This window comes from Oncorhynchus tshawytscha, linkage group LG07, assembly GCF_018296145.1.
Source record: "Oncorhynchus tshawytscha isolate Ot180627B linkage group LG07, Otsh_v2.0, whole genome shotgun sequence".
Classification (NCBI taxonomy): Eukaryota; Metazoa; Chordata; class Actinopteri; order Salmoniformes; family Salmonidae; genus Oncorhynchus; species Oncorhynchus tshawytscha.
In genome coordinates, this window is record NC_056435.1 from 41,318,003 (window position 1) to 41,345,282 (window position 27,280).

At 44.1% G+C, this 27,280-nt stretch overlaps 2 protein-coding genes across 11 annotated transcripts in view; one reads left to right on the plus strand and one right to left on the minus strand.

Moving 5' to 3' along the window:
• The window catches only part of tmem183a (transmembrane protein 183A), a 15,827-nt gene extending 15,187 nt beyond the window's left edge, over window positions 1-640 (minus strand). Inside the window, exon 1 of the mRNA XM_042324416.1 lies at window positions 405-640. Coding sequence (XP_042180350.1) covers window positions 405-468 — 64 coding nt within the window. The 5' untranslated portion in view covers window positions 469-640. The remainder of the gene's footprint in view (window positions 1-404) is intronic.
• Window positions 641-1,914: 1,274 nt separating this feature from the next.
• Window positions 1,915-27,280, plus strand: part of ppfia4 (PTPRF interacting protein alpha 4) — a 119,045-nt gene continuing 93,679 nt past the window's right edge. For 4 of the 10 annotated variants that reach the window (XM_042324423.1, XM_042324419.1, XM_042324425.1 and 1 more), the window contains exon 1: window positions 1,916-3,059. In XM_042324423.1, the coding sequence (XP_042180357.1) occupies window positions 2,805-3,059 (255 nt within the window). In that variant the 5' untranslated portion in view covers window positions 1,916-2,804. Of the gene's footprint in view, window positions 3,060-27,280 lie in introns of all 10 variants that reach the window. The other 6 variants (XM_042324420.1, XM_042324424.1, XM_042324421.1 and 3 more) reach the window with 3 other exon arrangements.

Genomic DNA, 27,280 nt, shown 5'->3' on the forward strand with positions numbered 1-27,280 from the left:
ATTTGCTTTGTGGACTTAACCTGCTCTCTGGTTTTGGGATTAAAAACGTTGTATTTGTATTTATAAAAGTTACAGAGCAAACGCAAATATCCCAACATAGGTTGTAATATGACCTTTTTTAAATTGACTCCGCTTCCCCAGTGATTCCACCCACGAACCCTACTGACTAACTAACGTTAGCTACATTACGATGCGCCTCTGATGGGTATGTCGACCAAAAATAGGCCTACATACCTTTCTGACATTGCAAGCCTCATAAATATGCACATACAATTATTATTTTTTTAATCAATGATGGTAATAGAATCGGGTAGTTTGATTTTTATCCTCGAGGATCAACCCAATATGTCCACCACTGAAAGCCGACGTCAGGGTCAAAGACTTCGCTTTAGCGAGCTAGCTACCTGACTCGGAGCAGATGTCCCCGGACCGAAATTTCAGCCGTTTTCGGTTCCCTTTCTTGGGCATGACGGTAAGAGGGGTCTGTGGCCACTTATCGAGGCTGTTTGTCCTGCCATGTCTCTATGACAAGCAGAGGTAAAGAGAAAGAGAAAAAGGTGGGACAGCAATCGAAAAATGTTCCTCCAGGATCTTCAGCCATCATGGGACTGCCGCAAATTAGTTGACGTTCATTAAATAACGCGAGACTTCCTTCGTTTCAGTTGTCAACGACGAGCTCATCCTTATCGAATTTGATTGGACAAGAGTGGTCATTCGCCAATCAGATTAGTCGGTTACCCAGAATGAGGACAGATATATTAAGGACAGGAGGAGATAGGAATCCCATTGAAAAAGGAATGGAGGAACGTATAACGCCACACCAGCAGACTGTCGAACAATTGTGTAATCGTCACGCAATCCCTTATCAAAATCAGGGTATGATGCCGCGTTCAAACAACTGTTAACTTGGAAAAAACTAGCCCTGACTGGGAAAATAGTTTTAAACGGTCATCCAACTAACAATTCCGCCTCGGGAATTCGGGCCTCTTTCTAGAGCTCCGACTTTCCGACTTGAAGATTACTAACGTTGTGATTTGACCACGTAGGTCCCAGTTGTCTTGAACGCATCAAATGTTGAAAACCCTGCCTAATTCCTCGAAAGTACGTCATGTCACGATTTCAAGCTATACTATATTACAGATAACAAGTGAACTATCTCGGAAAAGATTTGATCATGTTGTACTTATTGTTTACGAAATGTATGTTTATATTGTGTTTTGGGGCTAGCGTCCCTTGTCCCATAATCTCCCAGAATGCACCGCACGGCGCGTGGGCAACGTACACAACGGGCGATAATACGATTCCAATGGAATTTTCCATCTCCTCAATAGTATCTCTGATGAAGGTTGAGTTAAAATCCCAACATATTTTGTTATCTTAAATCTTATGAAGTAGCATAAGAGAGACAGCCAGGCTACTATGAAACCATTTTAGCTTACTGACGTCCTACATTTTATGATTTGGTCATAACATGAGTCAAAACATGAATTTATAGTCTTTACAGTGCAGTAGCCTAGCCCAATACAGGAATCGGAAATTGCAGTCAACCATAGTCATACTAGAACCTTTGAATATCCCGGATTTGTGTCATAGCTCTGCCATACCGGCGAAAATGCATCAGATGAGAAATAGATTCATGAATGGTAAATGCAGCATTTATAGATATAACACAAGCCTCCAGGCGTGGTGGTGTTACTGAACAACGCACTAAAATAAGACAAACAGAAGCCAGTGTTTGGAAGGGTTATGGGTAGACTATTGTCCAATGGGCTATAGGCTAGGCACCCTAATGCATTTGTTTATGAATAACATCCAGTTTATATCCCAATGCGGTATTTTAATTTCCATTTCATTCCAGTTCCATAATTCATAACGGGTCCCATCAGGCTGCGCTGCGCATGACACAATTTTGGTCTCAGTCGCCAGAGCGCGCATGCACGGCGTGGCATAATTGCGCGTCGACGCGCAAGGTGGTGCTGATGTGAGGGGTTCTTCTGCCGCTAGAGCAAATGTTTAATTTTTTTTATGGAGAGAGCGTTCGAAGATTTTCCGTTGTCTAAATACACAATACTGAATTTGTCCGCTGGTCAAAAGGGGGGAAATAAACGACGTGCGACCATGTGGATAGCTGTGGTCACATGCGGTGACATCGATGTAAATTATGCTTAAATTGTTTTGTAGAAAGCGGCGAGTTGCTCGGTTTCCGTAGCGGTAGTGGTGACAGCTGCGGGAGTCCGTGTGTGAGGGAGAGGGAGGAGTGGTGTGTGTGTCTGCTCGGTGGCGGTGTGGAGATGGCAGCGGGGGGTTGAGAAGGCAGATGCCGCAGACATGCCTAGCTGGCTATCGCCGTCTCTCTGTGAAAGGTTATCGGCAACTGGTGTCTGTTGAAGCGAAAGAGCGCCTAATAAACCTCGGAACCCAGATCATTTGATTGGAACATGTCATCGACAGGGTCAGCGGCGGCATCACAGTGTCTCTGATCCGTCAATCAAATCACACGCACTGGAATTACATGAGTGGCGCGCGGGGTTGGGCGGATGTGCCAGATGAACCATCGCCGGCAGACATGGAAAAAAGGTCAACAATCGCCTGATTTAAATTTCATGATTCTGGAAGTTTTTCATTAAGATGATTAATGCAATTTTCTAATACTCGCGATCATCAACGATAAATAGTCTATTCACATCAATCAATCATTGTGTTTATTAGCCAGCGGCAGCGAGTAGCCTACAGAGAGCAGAGGATATCGCCCATATCATTACAGCGATACACGCCTATAGGACTGTAAGCACCAAGCAGCGAATATGATGTGCGAGGTGATGCCAACGATCACCGAGGGGGACTCGGGGGGTCCTCCCCGGGGTGGAGGGGCTCAGAACGGCTCGGACCCGGAAGCCAACTTCGAACAACTGATGGTCAACATGCTGGACGAGAGAGACAAGCTGCTGGAGTCCCTGCGCGAGACCCAGGAGACACTCATCCAATCACAGACCAAGCTGCAGGGTGCGCTGCATGAAAGGGATGTGCTCCAGCGTCAGATCTACGCGGCTCTACCTCAGGTGAGAGAGAACACCACACACACATACATGTATCCAATTACCTCCATAACCCAGCAGAGCTTCTGCCAAGAGGTGTGGATCTTAAGGGGTGTCCTCCCCAGACTACTGCTGTTGTGCTAGAGGAGATGATGGTCATGGTCTATAGTTAATCCTCTCTTACCACAGGGCCACTGGTTCAAGCCCCCTTGCTCTTCCCCTCAATCTCTATAATGACCTATCAATGGCAATGAAGGACAGGAGACCAGGAAAGGAGACTGTGGCTGCATCCTGATTCTCCACCCTTCTGCCAAAGTGTGCATTTGCCAACTCCCTGTCATTGGTTTAAAAGCATTGGGTTGGTGTAAGAAAGCATTGGATTGATGTAAGGAAGCATTGGATGGAGGGAGTTCCACCATGGAGTCCACAGGTTGGTATTTATTGTAATGAATCTTGTTCTGGAGGCAGCTCCAGTGGTCACTAGCTGGCACAGCCATATATATTTTTTAAAGTTTAACATTTATTTAACTAGGCAAGTCAGTTAAGAAATCATTCTTATTTACAATGACGGCCTAACCCAGGCAACGCTGGGCCAATTGTGCATCCTATGGGACTCCCAATCACAGCCAGATGTGATGCAGCCTGGATCATTAAAATAATTCAAATCAGATTTTAAACCTCACCTTGATCTTAACCCTAACCTTAACCACACTGCTAACCCTGATACCTAACCCTAACCTCAAATTAAGAACAAAAAGCACATTTTTGTTTTGATGTATTTTTGGGATATAGCCAATTTTGACCTTGCAGCTAGCCCATCGAGTGGAAATCGCTCAGTTCTGCCTCCAGGGCAAGATTCATGACATCAAATGTCAGTCTGCATGAAATCTATGATGGGTAGTGTGTAATGGCACAACGGTAGAATTGGGACATAGCCCAAACCCTCATATGCCCAATGGGGTGGACCATACTTTTCTCACTAATGATTTTGAAAAAACTTCTACTCATAAACTGGACATCAAATGATCCTCAGTCTCTTCGACAGTTGATGAATCAAATGTATTATTTTTTATATATTGAAAAGGTGTGGGCTACAGAGAAAAATAGAAGAGTGCAATTTGAAGCCATCTAGAATAGAGTGCTACAAGCACTGGAAAGTTCCAGGGGATGAAGGTTGAGGGAGACTGTGGTTGAGACATACGCATGGTTGAGGTGGGAACATGTGCGTCTGAGCAGGTGTGATGTCAATCATGTTTGTTGAAATTGGTCTGTGTCTGTTTATTGTATTTTGTTTATGTAAGGTTGTTATTGTAAAAAAAAAAAAATCCTACCAAAAAATGTGTTTCAATTTGGAATGTGTGATTGTGTGTTTTTGAGTTTATTGGAGAACCACACTGCTGATGTGATGCAACCAGTCAAGAGGCTCTCAATGGTGCAGCTTTCTAACTTTTTGAGGATCTGTGGGGCCATGCCAAATCTTTTCAGACTCCTGAGGGGGAAGACTGTGATGGTGTGTGTGGACCATGATAATTCCTTAGTGATGTGGACACTGATGAACTTTAACCTCTCAACCTGCTCCACTACAGCCTCATCGATGTGGATGGGGGCGTGCTCGGCCCTCTGTTTCCTGTAGTCCACGATCAGCTTCTTTGTCTTGCAGACATTGGGGAGAGGCAGTGGTCCTGGAAACACATTGCCAGGTCTCTGACCTTCTCTCTATAATCTGTCTCATCGTCGTCAGTGATCAGGCCTACCCTGTTGTGTTGTCAGCAAACTTAATGCTGGTGTTTGAGTTATACGTGGCCACGCAGATGTGGGTGAACAGGGAGTACAGGAGCGGACTAAGCACGCACCCCTGAGTGGCCCCCGTGTTGACGGTCAGTGTGGCGGATGTGTTGTTGCCTACCCTCAACACCTGGGGTGGCCCATCAGGAAGTCCAGGATCTATTTGCAGAGGGAGATTTTTAATCCAAAGGTCCTTAGCTTAGTGATGAGTATGGAGGGCACTATGGTGTTTAACGCGGAGCTGTAGTCAATGAACAGTATTCTTACATAGGTATTCCTTTTGTCCAAGTGGGAAAGGGCAGTGTGGAGTGCAATAGAGATTGCATCATCTGTAAATCTGTTGAGGCGGTAAACAAATTGGAGTGGGTCCAGGGTGTCTGGGATGATGGTGTTGATGAGAGCCATGACCAGCCTTTCAAAGCATTTCATGACTACAGATGTGAGTGCTATGGTACAATAGTAATTTAGACAGGCTACCTTGGCTTTCTTGGGCACAGGGACTATGGAGGTCTGCTTTAATCATGTATGTATTACAGACTGGGTCAGCGAGAGGTTGAAAATGTCAGTGAAGACACTAAATCAAATCAAATCAAATCAAATTTTATTTGTCACATACACATGGTTAGCAGATGTTAATGCGAGTGTAGCGAAATGCTTGTGCTTCTAGTTCCGACAATGCAGTAATAACGAGCAAGTAATCTAACTAACAATTCCAAAAAAAACTACTGTCATACACAGTGTAAGGGGATAAAGAATATGTACATAAGGATATATGAATGAGTGATGGTACAGAGCAGCATAGGCAAGATACAGTAGATGATATCGAGTACAGTATATACATATGAGATAAGTATGTAAACCAAGTGGCATAGTTAAAGTGGCTAGTGATACATGTATTACATAAGGATGCAGTCGATGATATAGAGTACAGTATCAACGTATGCATATGAGATGAACAATGTAGGGTAAGTAACATTATATAAGGTAGCATTGTTTAAAGTGGCTAGTGATATATTTACATCATTTCCCATCAATTCCCATGATTAAAGTGGCTGGAGTAGAGTCAGTGTCATTGACAGTGTGTTGGCAGTAGCCACTCAATGTTAGTGGTGGCTGTTTAACAGTCTGATGGCCTTGAGATAGAAGCTGTTTTTCAGTCTCTCGGTCCCAGCTTTGATGCACCTGTACTGACCTCGCCTTCTGGATGGCAGCGGGGTGAACAGGCAGTGGCTCGGGTGGTTGATGTCCTTGATGATCTTTATGGCCTTCCTGTAGCATCGGGTGGTGTAGGTGTCCTGGAGGGCAGGTAGTTTGCCCCGGTGATGCGTTGTGCAGACCTCACTACCCTCTGGAGAGCCTTACGGTTGAGGGCGGTGCAGTTGCCATACCAGGCGGTGATACAGCCCGCCAGGATGCTCTCGATTGTGCATCTGTAGAAGTTTGTGAGTGCTTTTGGTGACAAGCCGAATTTCTTCAGCCTCCTGAGGTTGAAGAGGCGCTGCTGCGCCTTCCTCACGATGCTGTCTGTGTGAGTGGACCAATTCAGTTTGTCTGTGATGTGTATGCCGAGGAACTTAAAACTTGCTACCCTCTCCACTACTGTTCCATCGATGTGGATGGGGGTGTTCCCTCTGCTGTTTCCTGAAGTCCACAATCATCTCCTTAGTTTTGTTGACATTGAGTGTGAGGTTATTTTCCTGACACCACACTCCGAGGGCCCTCACCTCCTCCCTGTAGGCCGTCTCGTCGTTGTTGGTAATCAAGCCTACCACTGTTGTGTCGTCCGCAAACTTGATGATTGAGTTGGAGGCGTGCATGGCCACGCAGTCGTGGGTGAACAGGGAGTACAGGAGAGGGCTCAGAACGCACCCTTGTGGGGCCCCAGTGTTGAGGATCAGCGGGGAGGAGATGTTGTTGCCTACCCTCACCACCTGGGGGCGGCCCGTCAGGAAGTCCAGTACCCAGTTGCACAGGGCGGGGTCGAGACCCAGGGTCTCGAGCTTGATGACGAGCTTGGAGGGTACTATGGTGTTGAATGCCGAGCTGTAGTCGATGAACAGCATTCTCACATAGGTATTCCTCTTGTCCAGATGGGTTAGGGCAGTGTGCAGTGTGGTTGAGATTGCATCGTCTGTGGACCTATTTGGGCGGTAAGCAAATTGGAGTGGGTCAAGGGTGTCAGGTAGGGTGGAGGTGATATGGTCCTTGACTAGTCTCTCAAAGCACTTCATGATGACGGATGTGAGTGCTACGGGGCGGTAGTCGTTTAGCTCAGTTACCTTAGCTTTCTTGGGAACAGGAACAATGGTGGCCCTCTTGAAGCATGTGGGAACAGCAGACTGGTATAGGGATTGATTGAATATGTCCGTAAACACACCGGCCAGCTGGTCTGCGCATGCTCTGAGGGCGCGGCTGGGGATGCCGTCTGGGCCTGCAGCCTTGCGAGGGTTAACACGTTTTAATGTCTTACTCACTTCGGCTGCAGTGAAGGAGAGACCGCATGTTTCCGTTGCAGGCCGTGTCAGTGGCACTGTATTGTCCTCAAAGCGGGCAAAAAGTTATTTAGTCTGCCTGGGAGCAAGACATCCTGGTCCGTGACTGGGCTGGGTTTCTTCCTGTAGTCCGTGATTGACTGTAGACCCTGCCACATACCTCTTGTGTCTGAGCCGTTGAATTGAGATTCTACTTTGTCTCTGTACTGGCGCTTAGCTTGTTTGATAGCCTTGCGGAGGGAATAGCTGCACTGTTTGTATTCAGCCATGTTACCAGACACCTTGCCCTGATTAAAAGCAGTGGTTCGTGCCTTCAGTTTCACACGAATGCTGCCATCAATCCACGGTTTCTGGTTAGGGAATGTTTTAATCGTTGCTATGGGAACGACATCTTCAACGCACGTTCTAATGAACTCGCACACCGTATCAGCGTATTCGTCAATGTTGTTGTCTGACGCAATACGAAACATCTCCCAGTCCACGTGATGGAAGCAGTCTTGGAGTGTGGAGTCAGCTTGGTCGGACCAGCGTTGGACAGACCTCAGCGTGGGAGCTTCTTGTTTTAGTTTCTGTCTGTAGGCAGGGATCAACAAAATGGAGTCGTGGTCAGCTTTTCCGAAAGGGGGCGGGGCAGGGCCTTATATGCGTCGCGGAAGTTAGAGTAACAATGATCCAGGGTCTTTCCACCCCTGGTTGCGCAATCGATATGCTGATAAAATTTAGGGAGTCTTGTTTTCAGATTAGCCTTGTTAAAATCCCCAGCTACAATGAATGCAGCCTCCGGATAAAACGTTTCCAGTTTGCAGAGAGTTAAATAAAGTTCGTTCAGAGCCATCGATGTGTCTGCTTGGGGGATATATACGGCTGTGATTATAATCGAAGAGAATTCTCTTGGTAGATAATGCGGTCTACATTTGATTGTGAGGAATTCTAAATCAGGTGAACAGAAGGATTTGAGTTCCTGTATGTTTCTTTCATCACACCATGTCACGTTGGCCATAAGACATACGCCCCCGCCCCTCTTCTTACCAGAAAGATGTTTGTTTCTGTCGGCGCGATGCGTGGAGAAACCCGCTGGCTGCACCGCTTCGGATTGCGTCTCTCCAGTTAGCCATGTTTCCGTGAAGCAGAGAACGTTACAGTCTCTGATGTCCCTCTGGAATGCTACCCTTGCTCGGATTTCATCAACCTTGTTGTCAAGAGACTGGACATTGGCAAGAAGAATGCTAGGGAGTGGTGCACGATGTGCCCGTCTCCGGAGTCTGACCAGAAGACCGCTTCGTTTCCCTCTTTTTCTGAGTCGTTTTTTTTTTGGTCGCTGCATGTGATCCACTCGGTTACACTGGTTGTAAGGCAGAACACAGGATCCGCGTCGCGAAAAACATATTCTTGGTCGTACTGATGGTGAGTTGACGCTGATCTTATATTCAGTAGTTCTTGTCGGCTGTATGTAAAGAAACCTAAGATGACCTGGGGTACTAGTGTAAGAAATAACACGTAAAAAAACAAAAAACTGCATAGTTTCCTAGGAACGCGAAGCGAGGCGGCCATCTCTGTCGGCGCCGGAAATAATGCAGTTTTTAATAATAACTAAGCAGCAGGTCAGTGCATGCTCTGAGTACGTGTCCAGGTAATCCGTCTGGCCCAGTGGCTTTGTGAATGTTAACCTGTTTAAAGGTCATACTTACATTGGCTACGGAGAGGTTAATCACTCAATCATCCAGAACAGCTGGTTCTCTCATGCATGGTTCAGTGTTGCTAGCCTCGAAGCGAGCATAGAAGGTATTTACCTCATCTGGTAGGCTTGCGCATAGCCGCGGGAAGATGTTTGGAGGTGGTGTGATTTCTTTCACAGCGAAGAAGGGAGGGTGGATATGCCCGCTCTACAGTCGGCTACATTCGTCCGCTAATACAGGAATAGTAAAGGCCCAGTGCATTACTTTTGTGAGAATTTATATATCTTTTGATGTTCAGATTTTTCAGGGGGTGCTGCAGCACCCGTACTTTTCTCAGCTATGTGCTTGCGTTACTGGACAGTTCACGGCTGGTTTTCCCTTTGTATTCCATGATATTTTGCAAAACCTGCCACATCTGTCGAGCATGTAGTAGGATTCGATCTTGGTCCTGTATTGACACTTTGCCTTTTTGATGGTTTGTCGGAGCGTGTGGTGGGATTTTTTTTTATAAGCGTCCAGATTAGTGTCCCACTCCTTGAAAGCGGAAGCTCTGGCCTGTTGCCTGTAATCCAAGTTTCTGGGGACGACATCATCGATGCCCTTATTAATGAAGCCTGGTGACTGATGTGATAAACTCCTCAATGCCATCGGATAAATCCTGGAACAGGCAGCAGGTAGCCTAAGGGTTAAGAGTATTGGTCCAGTAATTGAAAGGTCGCTGTTTCGAATTCCCGAGCAGACTAGGTAAAAAATCTGTCTGTCCTTGAGTAAGGCATTTAACCCTAATTGCTCCTGTAAGTTGCTCTCGATAAGAGTGTCTGCTAAATGACCACTTTAAAAAAAAGTTGAATATGTACAGTACCAGTGAAAAGTTTAGAAACACCTACTCATTCAAGGGTTTTTCTTTATTTTTACTATTTTCTGCATTGTAGAATAATAGTGAAGACATCAAAACTATGAAATAGCACATGGAATCATGTAGCAACCAAAAAAGTGTTAAACAAAGAGATTCTTCAAAGTAGCCACCCTTCACCTTGATGACAGCTTTGGCATTCTCTGCTTGTAATTATTCCCGCACCACAAACTAGACTAGGTAGCCAGATACCTGCCAAAAGGTTGAACAAACGTATCGTTAGGACTATAAGAAAATCCATACGTAAATTGTTAGCGTCGTAAGAAAATCCATGCGTCAAACATGAATCGATCTGTAAACGTACAAACCCTACGTTACGACTATGAATTAACACTTATTCTTTCAATTCTTACTTTATGTCTCCCTTCACTCGGTTAAACATCTTTTTTATGCGTACAAACTTTTGTCAGTAATGTGGCATCTGCAAAGGACATGAACCGAACGTAGCTATTTGAAGTTAGATAGTCAATCAAGCAACTTCAGACCACACATTAGAGTTGCTTTGCAGCTTCTGGTTTAATTTCCAAAATAAAAGTCTAGAGCTTGTTTTAGAACTGCATTCAATAACAATGTTATACCAGTAAATGATGTAGTATAGGCTTGGGCCTTCAGCAAATGACTTGTGTGAGAATGATAAAGAAGCATAAGTAGTTGGGAACGCGGACTGTAGACCTTATATTAGGCATTTTGACTGTTTTATTAGTGAATTCCACTCTGTATGTAGGCTTGTTATAGCCATTTGTGTTATACAACGTCATCACACAGAGGGTATATCCATATTAATAAATGAGACAAAAAAAGTCTTGGCTATAACCTCTCCTGAGCGAAATAGCCAAGGGGTCCCAAATGATCAAGACTATCTATAGCCTATTCTTATTGCCAGATCTGTTTTCCCTATCAGCCACTGCACGTGCTTCAACTATTTTGGTGCAAAAAATATTTAGAGGCTATATTTAGAGGACTGTGAGCTAGGGTCTCTATAGGTGAGCCCTATAATAAAAACAGTTAGAAAACACAAATAAAGTTCTACAATTAAAAGACACTCGTACCCAAAATTATATCTTAAATTGTAATACATACAAGTTGAAGGCCTTTTTAATTTGTATAGGCCAACATTAATTATTGAATTATTAAAGTGATAGGCTAAAGAACTTTGGAGAATTTTGACAAATTTGAATACACACATGGATTTCAATAAAGAAATGGATAAGACTGTTCTATTCTATGATTTAGTTCCTATTGCAACTCAGGCAAATGACTGAATGGATGACATACTGACTGACTGAACTGAATGAAGGATGAGTTGCAAGCATCATGCATGCTCTGTACTTTATTTGGCTAGTAGGCATATAGTCCTACATTAGGGTATAATGACTCTATGACCACCTGCCTCCAGAAGAGCATCTTCTGAGGCTGAGGGGTGCTCTTCCAATGGCGCATGGTGCTGTGGTGCTGCACACGCTCTTCAACTGAGCAGCAGTGTCGCGATGGAGGGAATAGCCTGTATGGAGACTACCTAAGACCACTGCAACAGAGTTATCGTAAAGTGTGGGAATAAGCTTGTCAGACTTACAGTACCCTACGTTTAACCTCTCCCTTTTTCATGACCCGATTCATATAAATAATGTGAAATTATTTTAAGTTCATGTTAACCACTCTTACAGAATATGCTTTGGCAAGATTTTGAGTGATGAAATGCATTTCAAAATATTCTATAAAAAATATATATTTTGAGTGGCAAAAACTCCAGTGGTCATACATAATTCATAGATTCACCAAACATCTTTCATTATTATTTGATTCACTATTCCTGGTATATACTACTGGTTATGATTCATTATTCCTGGTAGATACTACTGGTTATGATTCATTATTCCTGGTAGATACTATGGGTTATGATTCATTATTCCTGGTAGATACTACTGGTTATGATTCATTATTCCTGGTGTATACTACTGGTTATGATTCATTATTCATGTACAATCAAGATGACATAGCAGTCAGACGTCCTTTGTCCTCGTCTTGTCGTATTCCGTGTATACAGTGGGGCAAAAAAGTATTTAGTCAGCCACCAATTGTGCAAGTTCTCCCACTTAAAAAGATGAGAGAGGCCTGTAATTTTCATCATAGGTACACTTCAACTATGACAGACAAAATGAGAAAAAAAATCCAGAAAATCACATTGTAGGATTTTTAATGAATTTATTTGCAAATTATGGTGGAAAATAAGTATTTGGTCACCTACAAACAAGCAAGATTTCTGGCTCTCACAGACCTGTAACTTCTTCTTTAAGAGGCTCCTCTGTCCTCCACTCGTTACCTGTATTAATGGCACCTGTTTGAACTTGTTATCAGTATAAAAGACACCTGTCCACAACCTCAACAGTAACACTCCAAACTCCACTATGGCCAAGACTAAAGAGCTGTCAAAGGCCCCCAGAATCAGAATTGTAGACCTGCACCAGGCTGGGAAGACTGAATCTGCAATAGGTAAGCAGCTTGGTTTGAAGAAAACCTGTGGGAGCAATTATTAGGAAATGGAAGCCATACAAGACCACTGATAATCTCCCTCGATCTGGGGATCCACGCAAGATCTCACCCCGTGGGGTCAAAATGATCACAAGAACGGTGAGCAAAAATCCCAGAACCACACGTGGGGGACCTAGTGAATGACCTGCAGAGAGCTGGGACCAAAGTAACAAAGCCTACCATCAGTAATACACTACCGCCAGGGACTCAAATCCTGCAGTGCCAGATGTGTCCCCCTGCTTAAGCAGGCCCGTCTGAAGTTTGCTAGAGAGCATTAGGATGGTCCAGAAGAAGATTGGGAGAATGTCATATGGTCAGATGAAACCAAAATATAACTTTTTGGTAAAAACTCAACTCGTCGTGTTTGGTGGACAAAGAATGCTGAGTTGCATCCAAAAAACACCATACCTACTGTGAAGCATGGGGGTGGAAACATCATGCTTTGGGGCTGTTTTTCTGCAAAGGGACCAGGACGACTGATCCGTGTAAAGGAAAGAATGAATGGGGCCATGTATCGTGAGATTTTGAGTGAAAACCTCCTTCCATCAGCAAGGGCATTGAAGATGAAACGTGGCTGGGTCTTTCAGCATGACAATGATCCCAAGCACACCGCCCGGGCAACGAAGGAGTGGCTTCGTAAGAAGCATTTCAAGGTCCTGGAGTGGCCTAGCCAGTCTCCAGATCTCAACCCCATAGAAAATCTTTGGAGGGAGTTGAAAGTCCGTGTTGCCCAGCAACAGCCCCGAAACATCACTGCTCTAGAGGAGATCTGCATGGAGGAATGGGCCAAAATACCAGCAACAGTGTGTGAAAACCTTGTGAAGACTTACAGAAAACGTTTGACCTCTGTCATTGCCAACAAAGGGTATATAACAAGGTATTGAGATTGGGGTGGAGTGTGACTGTTTGAGGTTGTGGACAGGTGTCTTTTATACTGATAACAAGTTCAAACAGGTGCCATTAATACAGGTAACGAGTGGAGGACAGAGGAGCCTCGTAAAGAAGAAGTTACAGGTCTGTGAGAGCCAGAAATCTTGCTTGTTTGTAGGTGACCAAATACTTATCCACCATAATTTGCAAATAAATTCATGAAAAATCCTACAATGTGATTTTCTGGATTTTTTTTTCTCGTTTTGTCTGTCATAGTTGAAGTGTACCTATGATGACAATTACAGACCTCTCATCTTTTTAAGTGGGAGAACTTACACAATTGGTGGCTGACTAAATACTTTTTTGCCCCACTGTATATATATTTACATCTTTTCTTCGCATCTTTTTATATGTATATATATATTTTTTTTAAGTCTCAACTTCAAAACACTCTCCTGCAACCTGCCTCACCAATATAAAAAAAAGTATTATTCACCTCAAATCTGAAATCCACAATGGAAGATAGCCAGAAGTTAGCCAGTTTACAGTTTACTGGCTAACGTTAGTATTCAGCTAACCACGGTTGGTGGTCATCAGCTATCCTTTAGCTCGAAAAGCTATCTCCAGTTTTGTACAACGCGACTCAGACCAGAGCATACTGGACCTATTTTCTCTCCATATCCCCGGATTTCTACCACAAGCTCTGGATATTTACACTTGGATCTGACAGCCAGCTAGCTGCTATCCGAGTGACTATTGGCTTACGTTTGTCCCGGAGCAAACATAAATTATTCCAGAGCTAGCCAGCTGACGAGTTCCATCAGCCACTCCTGGGCTACAATCACCTATCCGGACCCGTTTTACTGCCGATGCGGAGCCCCACCGGGCCTTCACGACTGGACTACAGACGTTATCTGCCCGAGGGAGATATGCAACTGGCCCCTCTGTCGCAACGTTACCTGAACGCCCATCTGCGGCCCGCTAATCGTTAGCTGTCTTATCGGCTGCTATCTGAATTGATCTATCGGACAATTTTCTTGGGTCAGTATAACTACTGTATGTTTACACCTATGCAGGACCTTTCTCAATAATAATAATAATAAACCTCTACTTTAGTAAAGAAAACAATTATGACGAATGGTGTCCACTGATTAAATGCAGTCTTTCTGCATTGCGAAGAGGGAAATCCCAGATATTCACAAAGTTTGTGATGAATGACAGGTTGTTTCTTCATGCAAAATAGATTTGGGGTTTAAAATTCAATTAAGCTGCTTTATGTTAGGGGTTTAGTGAAGGCGGGTCATTTTTGACCATGAGGACAAGGAGAGTATACAGAATGTTAAGACTACGCAAGGGTTAAGTATCGAACGTAAAAGTATAAATCATATCAAATTCCTTATATTAAAGCTGCAATATATACCTTTTTGGGCAACCTGACAAAACTCACATAGAAATGTGAGTTAAAGATCTGTCATTCTCATTGAAAACAAGTCTAAGAACCGGTAGATCTGTTCTATGTGCGCTATTTCAATGCTTCCCACTTTTAAGAATTGTTTTTGCATCTTTTACTTTCGGTTTTCTACACCAGCTTCAAACAGCTGAAAATACAATATTTTTGGTTATAGAAAATATATTTCACAACAGTTTAAATGGTAAAATGATTTTCTACTTGCTTGTTTTGCCGCATAAACTGAAATTAGATGAATTATTAGAATTTTAGCAACCAGGAAATGGATAGCCATGGGCACACTCCATAATTTATAAATTAAGCATTTGTGTTATGGAGTCCGCCAGATCAGAGGCAGTAGGGATGACCAGCAATGACGAGACAGCCTACAGGGAGGAGGTTAGGGCCCTGGGATTATGGTGCCAGGAAAATAACCTCTCACTCAAAGTATCTAACACAAAGGAGCTGATCGTGGACTTCAGGAAACAGCAGAGGGAGCACCCACCTATCCACATCGATGGGACCGCAGTGGATAAGGTGGAAAGCTTCAAGTTCCTCGGCATACACATCACTGACAAACTGAAATGGTCCACCCACACAGGCAGTGTGGTGAAGAAGGCGCAACAGCGCCTCTTCAACCTCAGGAGGCTGAGGAAATTTGGCTTGGCACCTAAAACCCTCACAAACTTTTACAGATGCACAATTGAGAGCATCCTGTCAGACTATATCACCGCCTGGTACGGCAACTGCACCGCCCACAACCGCAGGGCTCTCCAAGGGGTGGTGCGGTCTGTGCATCACCGGGGACAAACTACCTGTCCTATATACATTTGTTTTCACCATTATTTAACCAGGTTCTCATTTACAACTGCGACCTGGCCAAGATAAAGCAAAGCAGTGCGACACAAACAACACAGGGTTACACATGGAATAAACGAACATGCAGTCAATAATACAAATTAAAGGTCTACAGACAGTGTGTGAAAATGAGGTAGGATAAGGGAGATAAGGCAATAAATAGGCCATAGTGGCGAGATAATTACATTATAGCAATTAAATACTGGAGTGATAGATGTGCAGAAGATGAGTGTGCAAGTCGAGATACTGGGGTGAAAAGGAGCAAAATAAATCAAATAAATAATAGTATGGGGGGTGAGGTAGTTGGATGGGCTATTTACAGAAGGGCTATATACAGGTACAGTGATCTGTGAGCTGCTCTGACAGCTGGTGCTTAAAGTTAGTGAGGGAGATATGAGTCTCCAGCTTCAGTGATTTTTTTTTTCAGGTCGTTCCAGTCATTGGCAGCAGAGAACTGGAAGGAAAGGTAGCCAAAGGGGGAATTGGCTTAGGTGGTGACCACTAAGATATACCTGCTGGAGCGCGGACTACGGGTGGGTGCTGCTATGGTGACCAGTGAGCTGAGATAAGGTGGGGCTTTACCTAGCAAAGACTTATAGATGACCTGGAGCCAGTGGGTTTGGCGACGAGTATGAAGCGAGGGCCAGCCAATGAGATAATACAGGTCGCAGTGGTGGGTAGTATATGGGGCTTTGGTGACAAAACGGCTGGCACTGTGAAAGACTGCATCCAATTTGCTGAGTAGAGTGTTGGAGGCTATTTTGTAAATTACATCGCCGAAGTCAAGGATCGGTAGGATAGTCAGTTTTACGGAGTTTGGCAGCATGAGTGAAGGATGCTTTGTTGCGAAATAGGAAACCAATTCTAGATTTAATTTTGGATTGGAGATGCTTAATGTGAGTCTGGAAGGAGAGTTTACAGTCTAACCAGACAACTAGGTATTTGTAGTTGTCCACATATTCTAAGTCAGAACCGTCCAGAGTAGTGATGCTGGACGGGTGGGCAGGTGTGGGCAGTGATCGATTGAAGAGCATGCATTTAGTTTTACTTGCGTTTAAGAGCAGTTGGAGGCCACTGAAGGAATGGTGTGTGGCATTGAAGCTCGTCTGGAGGTTAGTTAATAACCTCTTGAAACTCTGGGGGCAGTATTTCATTTTTGGATGAAAAACGGTCCCGTTTTAAACAAGATATTTTGTCACGAAAAGATGCTCGACTATGCATATAATTGACAGCTTTGGAAAGAAAACACTCTGACGTTTCCAAAACTGCAAAGATATTATCTGTGAGTGCCACAGAACTGATGCTACAGGCGAAACCAAGATGAAATTTCAAACAGGAAATGCCCCAGATTTTGGAGGCGCTGTGTTCCAATGTCTCCTTATATGGCTGTGAATGCGCAAAGAATGAGCCTACACTTTCTGTCGTTTCCCCAAGGTGTCTGCAGCATTGTGACGTATTTGTAGGCATATCATTGGAAGATTGACCATAAGAGACTACATTTACCAGGTGTCCGCTTGGTGTCCTCCGTCGAAATTGGTGCGTAATCTCCAGCTGCATGCATTTTTCCATGTGGTTCAGAGGAGAAACCAAACTTCCACGAATGATATATCATCGAATAGATATGTGAAAAACACCTTGAGGACTGATTCTAAACAACGTTTGCCATGTTTCTGTCGATATTATGGAGTTAATTTGGAAAAAAGTTTGGCGTTGTAATGACTGAATTTTCAGGGTTTTTTCTTAGCCAAACGTGATGAACAAAACGGAGCGATTTCTCCTACACAAATAATATTTTTGGAAAAACTGAACATTTGCTATCTAACTGAGAGTCTCCTCATTGAAAACATCTGAAGTTCTTCAAAGGTAAATGATTTTATTTGAATGCTTTTCTTGTTTTTGTGAAAATGTTGCCTGCTGAATGCTAGGCTTAATGCTATGCTAGCTATCAATACTCTTACACAAATGCTTGTGTAGCTATGGTTGAAAAGCATATTTTGAAAATCTGAGATGACAGTGTTGTTAACAAAGGGCTAAGCTTGAGAGCCAATATATTTATTTCATTTCATTTGCGATTTTCATGAATAGTTAACGTTGCGTTATGGTAATGAGCTTGAGGCTATAATTACGATCCCGGATACGGGATTGCTCGTCGCAAGAGTTAACAAAGTGTCCAACGAAGGGCCAGAAGTATACAGAATGGTGTCGTCTTCGTAGAGGTGGATCAGAGAATCACCAGCAGCAAGAGCGACATCATTGATGTATACAGAGAAGAGAGTCGGCCCGAGAATTGAACCCTGTGGCACCCCCATAGAGACTGCCAGAAGTCCGGACAACAGGCCCTCCGATTTGACACACTGAACTCTGTCTGAGAAGTAGTTGGTGAACCAGGCGAGGCAATCATTTGAGAAACCAAGGCTGTCAAGTCTGCCGATAAGAATGTGGTGATTGACAGAGTCGAAAGCCTTGGCCAGGTCGATGAATACAGTTGTACAGTATTGTCTCTTATCGATGGTGGTTATGATATCGTTTAGGACCTTGAGCGTGGCTGAGGTGCACCCATGACCAGCTCTGAAACCAGATTGCATGGAGGAGAAGGTAGAGTGGGATTCTAAATGGTTGGTGATCTGTTTGTTGACTTGGCTTTCGAAGACCTTAGAAATACAGGGTAGGATAGATATAGGTCTGTAGCAGTTTGGGTCTAGAGTGTCTACCCCTTTGTAGAGGGGGATGACTGTGGCAGCTTTCCAATCTTTGGGGATCTCAGACGACACGAAAGAGAGGTTGAACAGGCTAGTAATAGGGGTTGCAACAATTTCGGTGGATAATTTTAGAAAGAGAGGGTCCAGATTGTCTAGCCCGGTTGATTTGTAGGGGTCCAGATTTTGCTGCTCTTTCATAACATCAGCTATCTGGATTTGAGTGAAAGAGAAATGGGGAAGGCTTGGGCGAGTTTCTGTGGTGGGTGCAGGGCTGTTGACCGGGGTAGTGTAGCCAGGTGAAAAGCAAGGCCAGCCGTAGTAGAATGCTTATTGAAATTCTCAATTGTCATGGATTTATCGGTGGTGACAGTGTTTCCTAGCCTCAGTGCAGTGAGCAGGAGAACTTTTTGGAGTTTGTGCTACAGGATGCAAATTTCTGTTTGAAAAAGCTAGCCTTTGCTTTCCTAATTGCCTGCGTATATTGGTTCTTAACTTCCTAACTGAAACGTTGCATATCGCAGAGGCTATTCGATGCTAATGCAGTACGCCATAGGATGTTTTTGTGCTGGTCAAGGGCAGTCAGGTCTGGAGTGAACCAAGGGCTATATCTGTTCCTGGTTTTACATTTTTTTGAATGGGGCATGCTTATTTAAGATGGTTAGGAAGGCACTGTAGGGCCTGGGTTAACCTCTACATCACCAGATGAACAGAGGAGGAGCAGGATAAAGGTATGGCTAAAGGCTACAAGAACTGGTCGTCTAGTACGAAACAGAGAGTAATAGGAGCAGGTTTCTGGGCACGGTAGAATAGATTCAAGTCATAATGTACAGACAAAGGTATGGTAGGATGTGTGTAGCCCGTTCATGTGGTTATGTCGGCAGATCAGTCGTGATGGATCAGCAGGGCTCCGTGTCGTAGAAGGGTCCAGGCCAATTGGCAAAATAGGTATAGTAGCCCTAAAAAATGTGCTGATGGACTTCTTCAGCTAACAGTCCGGTGTGCTCTAGACAGCTAGCAGGCCGCGGCTAGCAGGCTAACAGATGGGCATTCAGGAGACATTGAGACGGGTGAGCCAGTTGAAATATAGACTGGCCACTTTAATAATGGAACACTAGTCACTTTAATAATGTTTACATATTTTGCATTACTCGTCTCATGTGTATATAGTGTATTCTATTCTAATGTGTCTTGGTCTAGGCCGCTCCAACATTGCTCGCCCAAATATTTATATATTTTTAATTCCATTCCTTTACTTTAGATTTGTGTGTATTGTTGTGAAATTGTTAAATATTATTAATATTTTTAATTCCATTCCTTTACTTTAGATTTGTGTGTATTGTTGTGAAATTGTTAAATATTACTTTTAGATATTACTGCACTGTTGGAGCTAGAAACACAAACATTTCACTACACCTTCAATAACATCTGCTAAACACGTGTATGAGACCAATAAAATTTGATTTGATTTGGATGTTCTCTTGATACATGTGTGAATTGGACCATTTTCCTGTACTGCTAAGCTTTTAAAATGTAACAAGTACTTTTGTTTGTCAGGGAAAATATATGGAGTAAAAAGTACATTTATTTTCTTTAGGACCGTAGAGAAGAGTAAAAGTTGTCAAAAATATAAATAGTAAGCCTCTCGGGTGGCACAGTGGTCTCAGGCACTGCATCGTAGTGGTCTCAGGCACTGCATCGTAGTGGTCTCAGGCACTGCATCGTAGTGGTCTCAGGCACTGCATCGTAGTGGTCTCAGGCACTGCATCGTAGTGGTCTCAGGCACTGCATCACAGTCTCTGGATTCAAGCTCAGGCTCTGTCGCAGCCGGCCGCGACCGGGAGGTCCATGGGGCGACGCACAATTGGCCTAGTGTCGTCCGGGTTAGGGAGGGTTTGGCCGGTAGGGATATCCTTGTCTCATCGCGCACTAGCAACTCCTGTGGCGGGCCGGGCGCAGTGCACACTGAACAGGTCGCTAGGTGTACAGTGTTTCCTCCGACACATTGGTGCGGCTGGCTTCCGGGTTGGATGCGCACTGTGTTAAGAAGCAGTGCGGCTTGTTTGGGTTGTGTTTCGGAGGATGCATGGCTCTCGACCTTCGTCTCTCCCGAGCCCGTACGGGAGTTGTAGCGATGAGACAAGACAGTAACTACTAATAATTGGATACCACGAAATTGGGGTAAAAAAATAATATAGATAAATAAATAAAGTAAAGTATAGATACCCCCAAAAACTACTTAAGTAGTACTTTAAAGTATTTTTACTTAGTGCTTTACACCACTGAACATGGCTGCCTGCTAGTGTACATGGCCTGTGGCTGCCTGCTTCAGTTTGTGTGTGTGTGTGAACGCACTGTCGAACTGTTGTCAAATCCTGGTAGGTTCAGCTTAATGTTTTATTTCAATTATAACAGACATATTAGTTATCCAGTCAGAAGCCTGGGGCAGAGAGAGGCATTATGGCTGAGGCTCAAGCTCACTAAAGCAGACAGTTAACTCCTCACTGAAAGAGCGGATGGGAGAGACCACACACACACACATACTGTAGTCTGTAAATGTTGTGTGTATGTTGATGTGTGTTTTTGGTTGGGAATAATACCCATCCCCTGTGCTCTGATTGTGCTGATTTATCAGTCATGGCATCATTAGATCCCTGTCTTACCCTATCCTGACACCCTGTCTTACCCCACGTTGACACCCTGTCTTACCCTACCCTGACACCCTGTCTTACTCTACCCAGACACCCTGTCTTACCCCACCCTGACACCCTTTTTTACCCTACCCTGACACTGTCTTACTCCACCCTGACACCCTGTCTTACCCCACCCTGACACCCTGTCTTACTCCACCCTGACACCCTGTCTTACCCCCTGAAACCCTTTTTACCATACCCTGACACCGTCTTACTCCACCCTGACACCCTGTCTTACTCCACCCTGACACCCTGTCTTACTCTACCCAGACACCCTGTCTTACCCCACCCTGACACCCTTTTTTACCCTACCCTGACACTGTCTTACTCCACCCTGACACCCTGTCTTACCCCACCCTGACACCCTGTCTTACCCCACCCTGACACCCTGTCTTACCCCCCTGACACCCTGTCTTACCCCACCCTGACACCCTGTCTTACCCCACCCTGACACCCTGTCTTACCCCACCCTGACACCCTGTCTTACCCCATCCTGACACACTGTCTTACCCCACCCTGACACCCTGTCTTACCCCATCCTGACACCCAGTCATCAAGGCAAAGGGTGGCTATTTGAAGAATCTTAACTATAAAATATATTTTGGTAACTACATGATTCCATGAGTGTTATTTCATAGTGCTGATGTCTTCACTATTATTCTACAATGTAAAAAATAGTAAAATAAAGAAAACCCTTGAATGAGTAGGTGTTCTAAAACTTTTGACCGGTAGCTTATGTGTAATCTGTGTTTAATGTGCGTTCATGTATGCATATATCTCAGAATAACTTGACTCTAATGACACACACACACCCACACCAAGTACACACACACCCGAGGATGAATGTGTTCATTAAGCTCAAAGAAAAGAGTCGCAGATTAACATGTAAAGCTATTACGGTTTATAATGCAGCCCTCTGGGGTGGGCTCTCCCCCAGACAAATGAGCTTTTAAATCAAAATTCTCTCTCTCCCCTACCTTACACACACATCTCCCTCTGCTTTCTTCTCTATTGTATGTTACTGTTTAAGCAGAGTTGTTCTGACACTGTCACAGGAGATGTGTGCGTCTCTGTATGAAGGCCCAGACAGACACTGTGTGTGTGTGTGTGTGTGTGTGTGTGTGTGTGTGTGTGTGTGTGTGTGTGTGTGTGTGTGTGTGTGTGTGTGTGTGTGTGTGTGTGTGTGTGTGTGTGTGTGTGTGTGTGTGTGTGTGTGTGAGAGAGAGAAGTTCAGGTCGGACTCAGTGGGCCCTGTATCTGGCCCGTGTATCCTAAATGATGTGATAGGGGTTGAAAGCAGCTGTCTCTTTAGTCTGAACACACACACAGGCTTGTGCACCTCCCCAATATTGTGTCAGCACAGATCCTAAGGAGCAAAAGTATAATATAGGGACAAGGTGGAATCTTATTACACAGGCTCCGACGCCCACCGTATGTGGCAGGGGCTACAGTCCATTACGGATTACAACGGAAAACCCAGCCGTGACCTGCCCAACGATGCCTCTCTACCAGACCAACTCAATGCATTTTATTCATGCTTCGACAATAACAACACCGTGCCGTGCGTGAGGGCCCCCACCAACCCAGAGGAATTGGTGATCTGACTCTCTTTGAGGCCGTGTTGAGTAAGGTTTTTAATCAGATCAACACTCGCAAGGCCACGTAGCCAGACAATATTCCAGGGTGCATTCTCAGAGCATGCGCAGAACAGCTGGCAGGCATATTCACAGTCATTTTCAACCTCTCCTTGTCCCAGTCTGTAATCCCCACGTCTCAAGCAGACCACCATCATTCCTGTTCCCAAGAACTCTAAGAGACTATTTATGCTTGATTTGAAAATGTGCTCGGAGGCGCTGTACGGATGGTGTGACGCAATTGCGGAGCCTCTGAATGCATGCAGAAGCCAAGTTGAGCTCGGTACCGCACGGGCTCTGTATAGATCCACATTGACATGATTGATTGACAGTAGGTGGGGGTGGGAGGTCTTGTATAAACACAAACTCATTTCCTTGACAACTTCCTTCACAACAGCTCTGCTCCGTGAAGCACAAGAAGTATGAATGCCCTAACTTCTACAGAGGCTATATCACCATAAATGATGCACGGCCAATGCAGATGTCGGAATGACCATGCAGCGCCTTTAAGGCTTTATACCACAATGTCTACCGCCCTGAAGCACTCACATCAGTAATCATGAAATGCTTTGAAAAGCTGGTTATGGCACACATCAACTCCATCATCCCAGACACCCTAGACCCACTCCAATTTGCATACTGCCCCAACATATCCATAGACGATGTAATCTGAATTGCTCTCCACACAGCCCTCACCCACATAGACAAGAGGAATACCTATGTGAGAATGCTGTTAATTGACTACAGCTCGTTCAACACCATTGTCCCCTCCAAGCTCGTCACCAAGCTTAGGATCCTGGGACTGAACACCTCTCTCTGTAATGGGATCCTGGACTTCCTCACAGGCCAACCCCAGGTGGTGAGGGTAGGAAACATCACCTCCGCCACGCTGACCCTCAATACGGGGGCCCCACAGGGGTGTGTGCTGAGTCCCCTCCTGTACTCCCTGTTCACCCACAACTGTGTGGCTACCCATGACTCCAACACAACAGTGGTAGGACTGATCACCGGCGACGATGAGGCAGCCTACAGGGAGGAGGTCAGTGACCTGGCAGTATGGTGCCGGGACGAACAACTTCTCCCTCAACTTCAGTAAAACCAAGGAGCTGATCGTGGAGACTAGGAAAACGAGCACGCCCCCATCCACATCGCCGGGCTGCAGTGGAGCGGGTCTAGAGCTTCAATTTCCTCTGTGTCCAAATCACTAAAGACTTCAAATGTTCCACACACACAAAACCAGGAGTGAAGAAGGTGCTACAGCGCCTCTTCCCCCTCAGGTTGTAAATGTTTGGCATGGGCCATCAAATCCTGATAAAGTTCTACATCTGCACCATTGAGAGCATCTTGACTGGCTGCATCAATGCTTGATATGGCAACAGCACCACCCTCTGTAGGTCAATGCGATTGACAGCCCAGTAAATCACTCGGGCTGGGCTCCCTGCAATCCAGGACCTCTATATAAGGCGGTGTGAAAGGAAGGCCTGGAAAATCATTAAAGACTCCAGACACCCAAGCCATAAACTGTTCTCTCTGCTTCCACATGGCAAGCGGTACAGGTGTATCAAGTCCGACACCAACATGCTTTTGAACAACTTCTATCCCCAAGCCATAAGACTGCTAAATAGTTAACAAAATGGCTACACGGACTATCTGAGTTGACCCTTGTATTTTATTAAAAATGTTGCGCTGTCTCTGTGCACACTGACAGGACTCTACACACTCACGCACACTGACATTCCAACTTACACTCACACACACACACACAGTCACTTAATTTGCTCACACACACATAACTGACACATTTAAAACACACGCATACACACTCACATACAATTATCATATACGCTGCTGTTTCTCTATCATATTCTGATACCTAGTCACCTTTCCCCTATAGATATCTACATCTATCACTCCAGTATCCCTGCACGTAAATATGGTTTTGGAACTGATCCTGTAAATAGCTTACTTACTTCTCATGTTCTTGTTATTTCTCATTTTTATTTTCTTTGTTCTACCTTATGGTATTTGTATTACTACACGACATTGATTACTGCATTGTTGGGTTTAGAGCTATCGAGAAAGGCATCTGACTGTATTTGTGAACTTGACATTGAAACTTGAAAGAGAGAGAAAGAGGTAGAGAAAGGAGGGGTGAAAGTCAGTAGCCACAGCACCTCTCAGATTGCAGGAAGGAAACAGGGGTATCAAACAACACCGATCGAGGAAGCAGGATATGAAGAAAATGTAGTCTATTTCAGAAGAACAGAATAGCATATCCTGAGTTGTCCTTACGTTAGGCCCTGGTCTGGCTGTGTCAATTGGCTGTGGGCTACACTAGTTCATTTAGCAGACAAGATTTGCTTAGAATTCTGTGGCATTATTTTATAGTATGAAGAATACAATTGAACAAAGCTGTACAAAATAGAAAGTATATTTTCTCCAAACTATTTGTGGGTGTGCTCACGTGGCTATTCTGTGTTGAGCGGTTAAAGAAATAGATATTCCCATATGCTTCATTTAGAGTTACTAATGTAACTTTAGTTGTTTTACAAACGTTGGGCTATATGTTTAGATTTTTAATACGTTTTTAATACGTATGATGCTACTCTAATGATGATTTGAAAACAGTCGCTTGAAAGGCATGAGCTCTGCTTAGTTTTTTGCGCAGGCTGCACACACTTCATCAGTCACTCATTCACAATTTGACAAGCACTTGATAATGGCCCAAATTTCACAGCGGCATCCCCTTTGTGTGTGGTAAAAAGCCATGCTTTTTGTGGCAAGTGCCCTTCTCCCTGAGTACTGTGCGCTCCGAAGCACTTCTCACTCACATGGCTCTCCGTCACGTGATCAGGTCTTCTCACAGGCTACAAGTGAAGACAGACACATCGGGGATGTAACCGCGCGCGTTCTTATCCAATTCCGAGGTGCATATTGAAGATAATGGAAGTGTCCACATTTACTTTTCGTCAGCCAACAAGATGAGTAGGCCTAACGTCCAGCAAAAGCACTAGCATATGTCAATCTACTATCCCCCATAGTACAAAAGTCGACCTATTCTGTGTGAGAAATAAATATTACAAATATAGTCTGGGACAGTTGTGGGATGTGATAGATCCCAAATTAATGCAACCAGTAGCATCAAAAAAACTATTTTTACCAAATGAGGCTGACACAACAGTTCAGAAGTTTTAGCTTAAAATGTTGATAAACTATTAGGCTATTTCTTCACATTATACGCACAGCAATGCACACATGGCAGTATGTTCCATTAGTGGAAAAACACCATTATCAAAAGTGAGAACAACAGCAATTATGCATGTAATGTTTTTATTATAAAGGTGCATTTTTATGGTGAAAATGATCTTTCCCAAACTTGTAACTCACAGGCTGCTTATGTATGCCAGTTAGGCTCTACACCCCTTGTAAAGCAGAATGTGCTTAATTCTAAGAAGTTATTTGGCCACTTTAGTTGTAATACAAACCTTATCAAAACATACAGGCTTATGGGATAGGCTACATGAGGTGTGCGACTATGATTAGAAAAAGTCGCAAAAAAAGGCATTGTTTCTTATTCACAGGTGATAATATATCATTCACAAGTGATAGGCTAATATTGTCACCCATCAGACTATTCTTGATTGAATCTTGTCGTTGCATATACTAAATAATGTGTGAAATTTGTTTTGATTTTTGAAATTTGTTTTGATTTTTTTGACATTATCATGCACCTGTCTTAAAACAGGGGGGGACACGTAATCGATGCACTTAAATAGCGAATGGAGGACACTATTTCCGTGGTTCATTTTCATGCCGGCCAGGTAGGCTATACTCCTGTTGTAAATATAAGCAATGTGCTTAATATTAGGAAATAAATATAGTAGGCCTAGCCTATAGAAAGCTGATGGGATCCTCCTCTTTTTAGTAGAGGCCATCACTCTGTTTTCTCATGCAATTGCATTGCCTATCGAAATGTTGCGCAACATGAGCTCATGTGTTCTCATGAAGTGTTTGATTAGATTTTCGATACATTTGCATTGATGTCAGAGTGATTAGAGGGACAATAGAGTGCTGAGTACCAGGCAGTTAGCACGTTTGGTAGGCTACTAATGACCAGCAGCAGCAGCAGAGCTTGGAGAAGCCTAATTACAGTGACTAAATGGTCACATGGAATTTGATGACTGCTGACTGCCGGTGTGGTGGTAAATACGGTCACCGCAACAGTCCTACTGGCGCCTCATGCCTCTACACTGGCTGAGGTGAGGTGTACTCACTGGGATGTCAAAACATATACGTCCCATGTGGCCCGGTTGATAGAGCAGGGTTGTGAGTTCGATTCCCACGGGGGAACAGTAGGAGAAAGTGTATGAAAATGAAGACACTCACTACTGTAAGTTACTTTAGATAAGAGCGTCTGCTAAATGACTAATATGTAAATGTAGCTGCCATGTGCAGACTGTGTTCCAATTGCATCTTAGGGGTGTTTGGTAACGTGACAATAAACATATTTTAACTTTTAATCTTCTCCTACTACTTGTTAATAGTTAATGGCTCATTAATGAAAGCTATTATTAAGTGTTACCAGTTTTCCTTGTGACCCACCAAGTTACCAAACCCAATGTACAACCTAATAGGATTTCCTATGAAATATT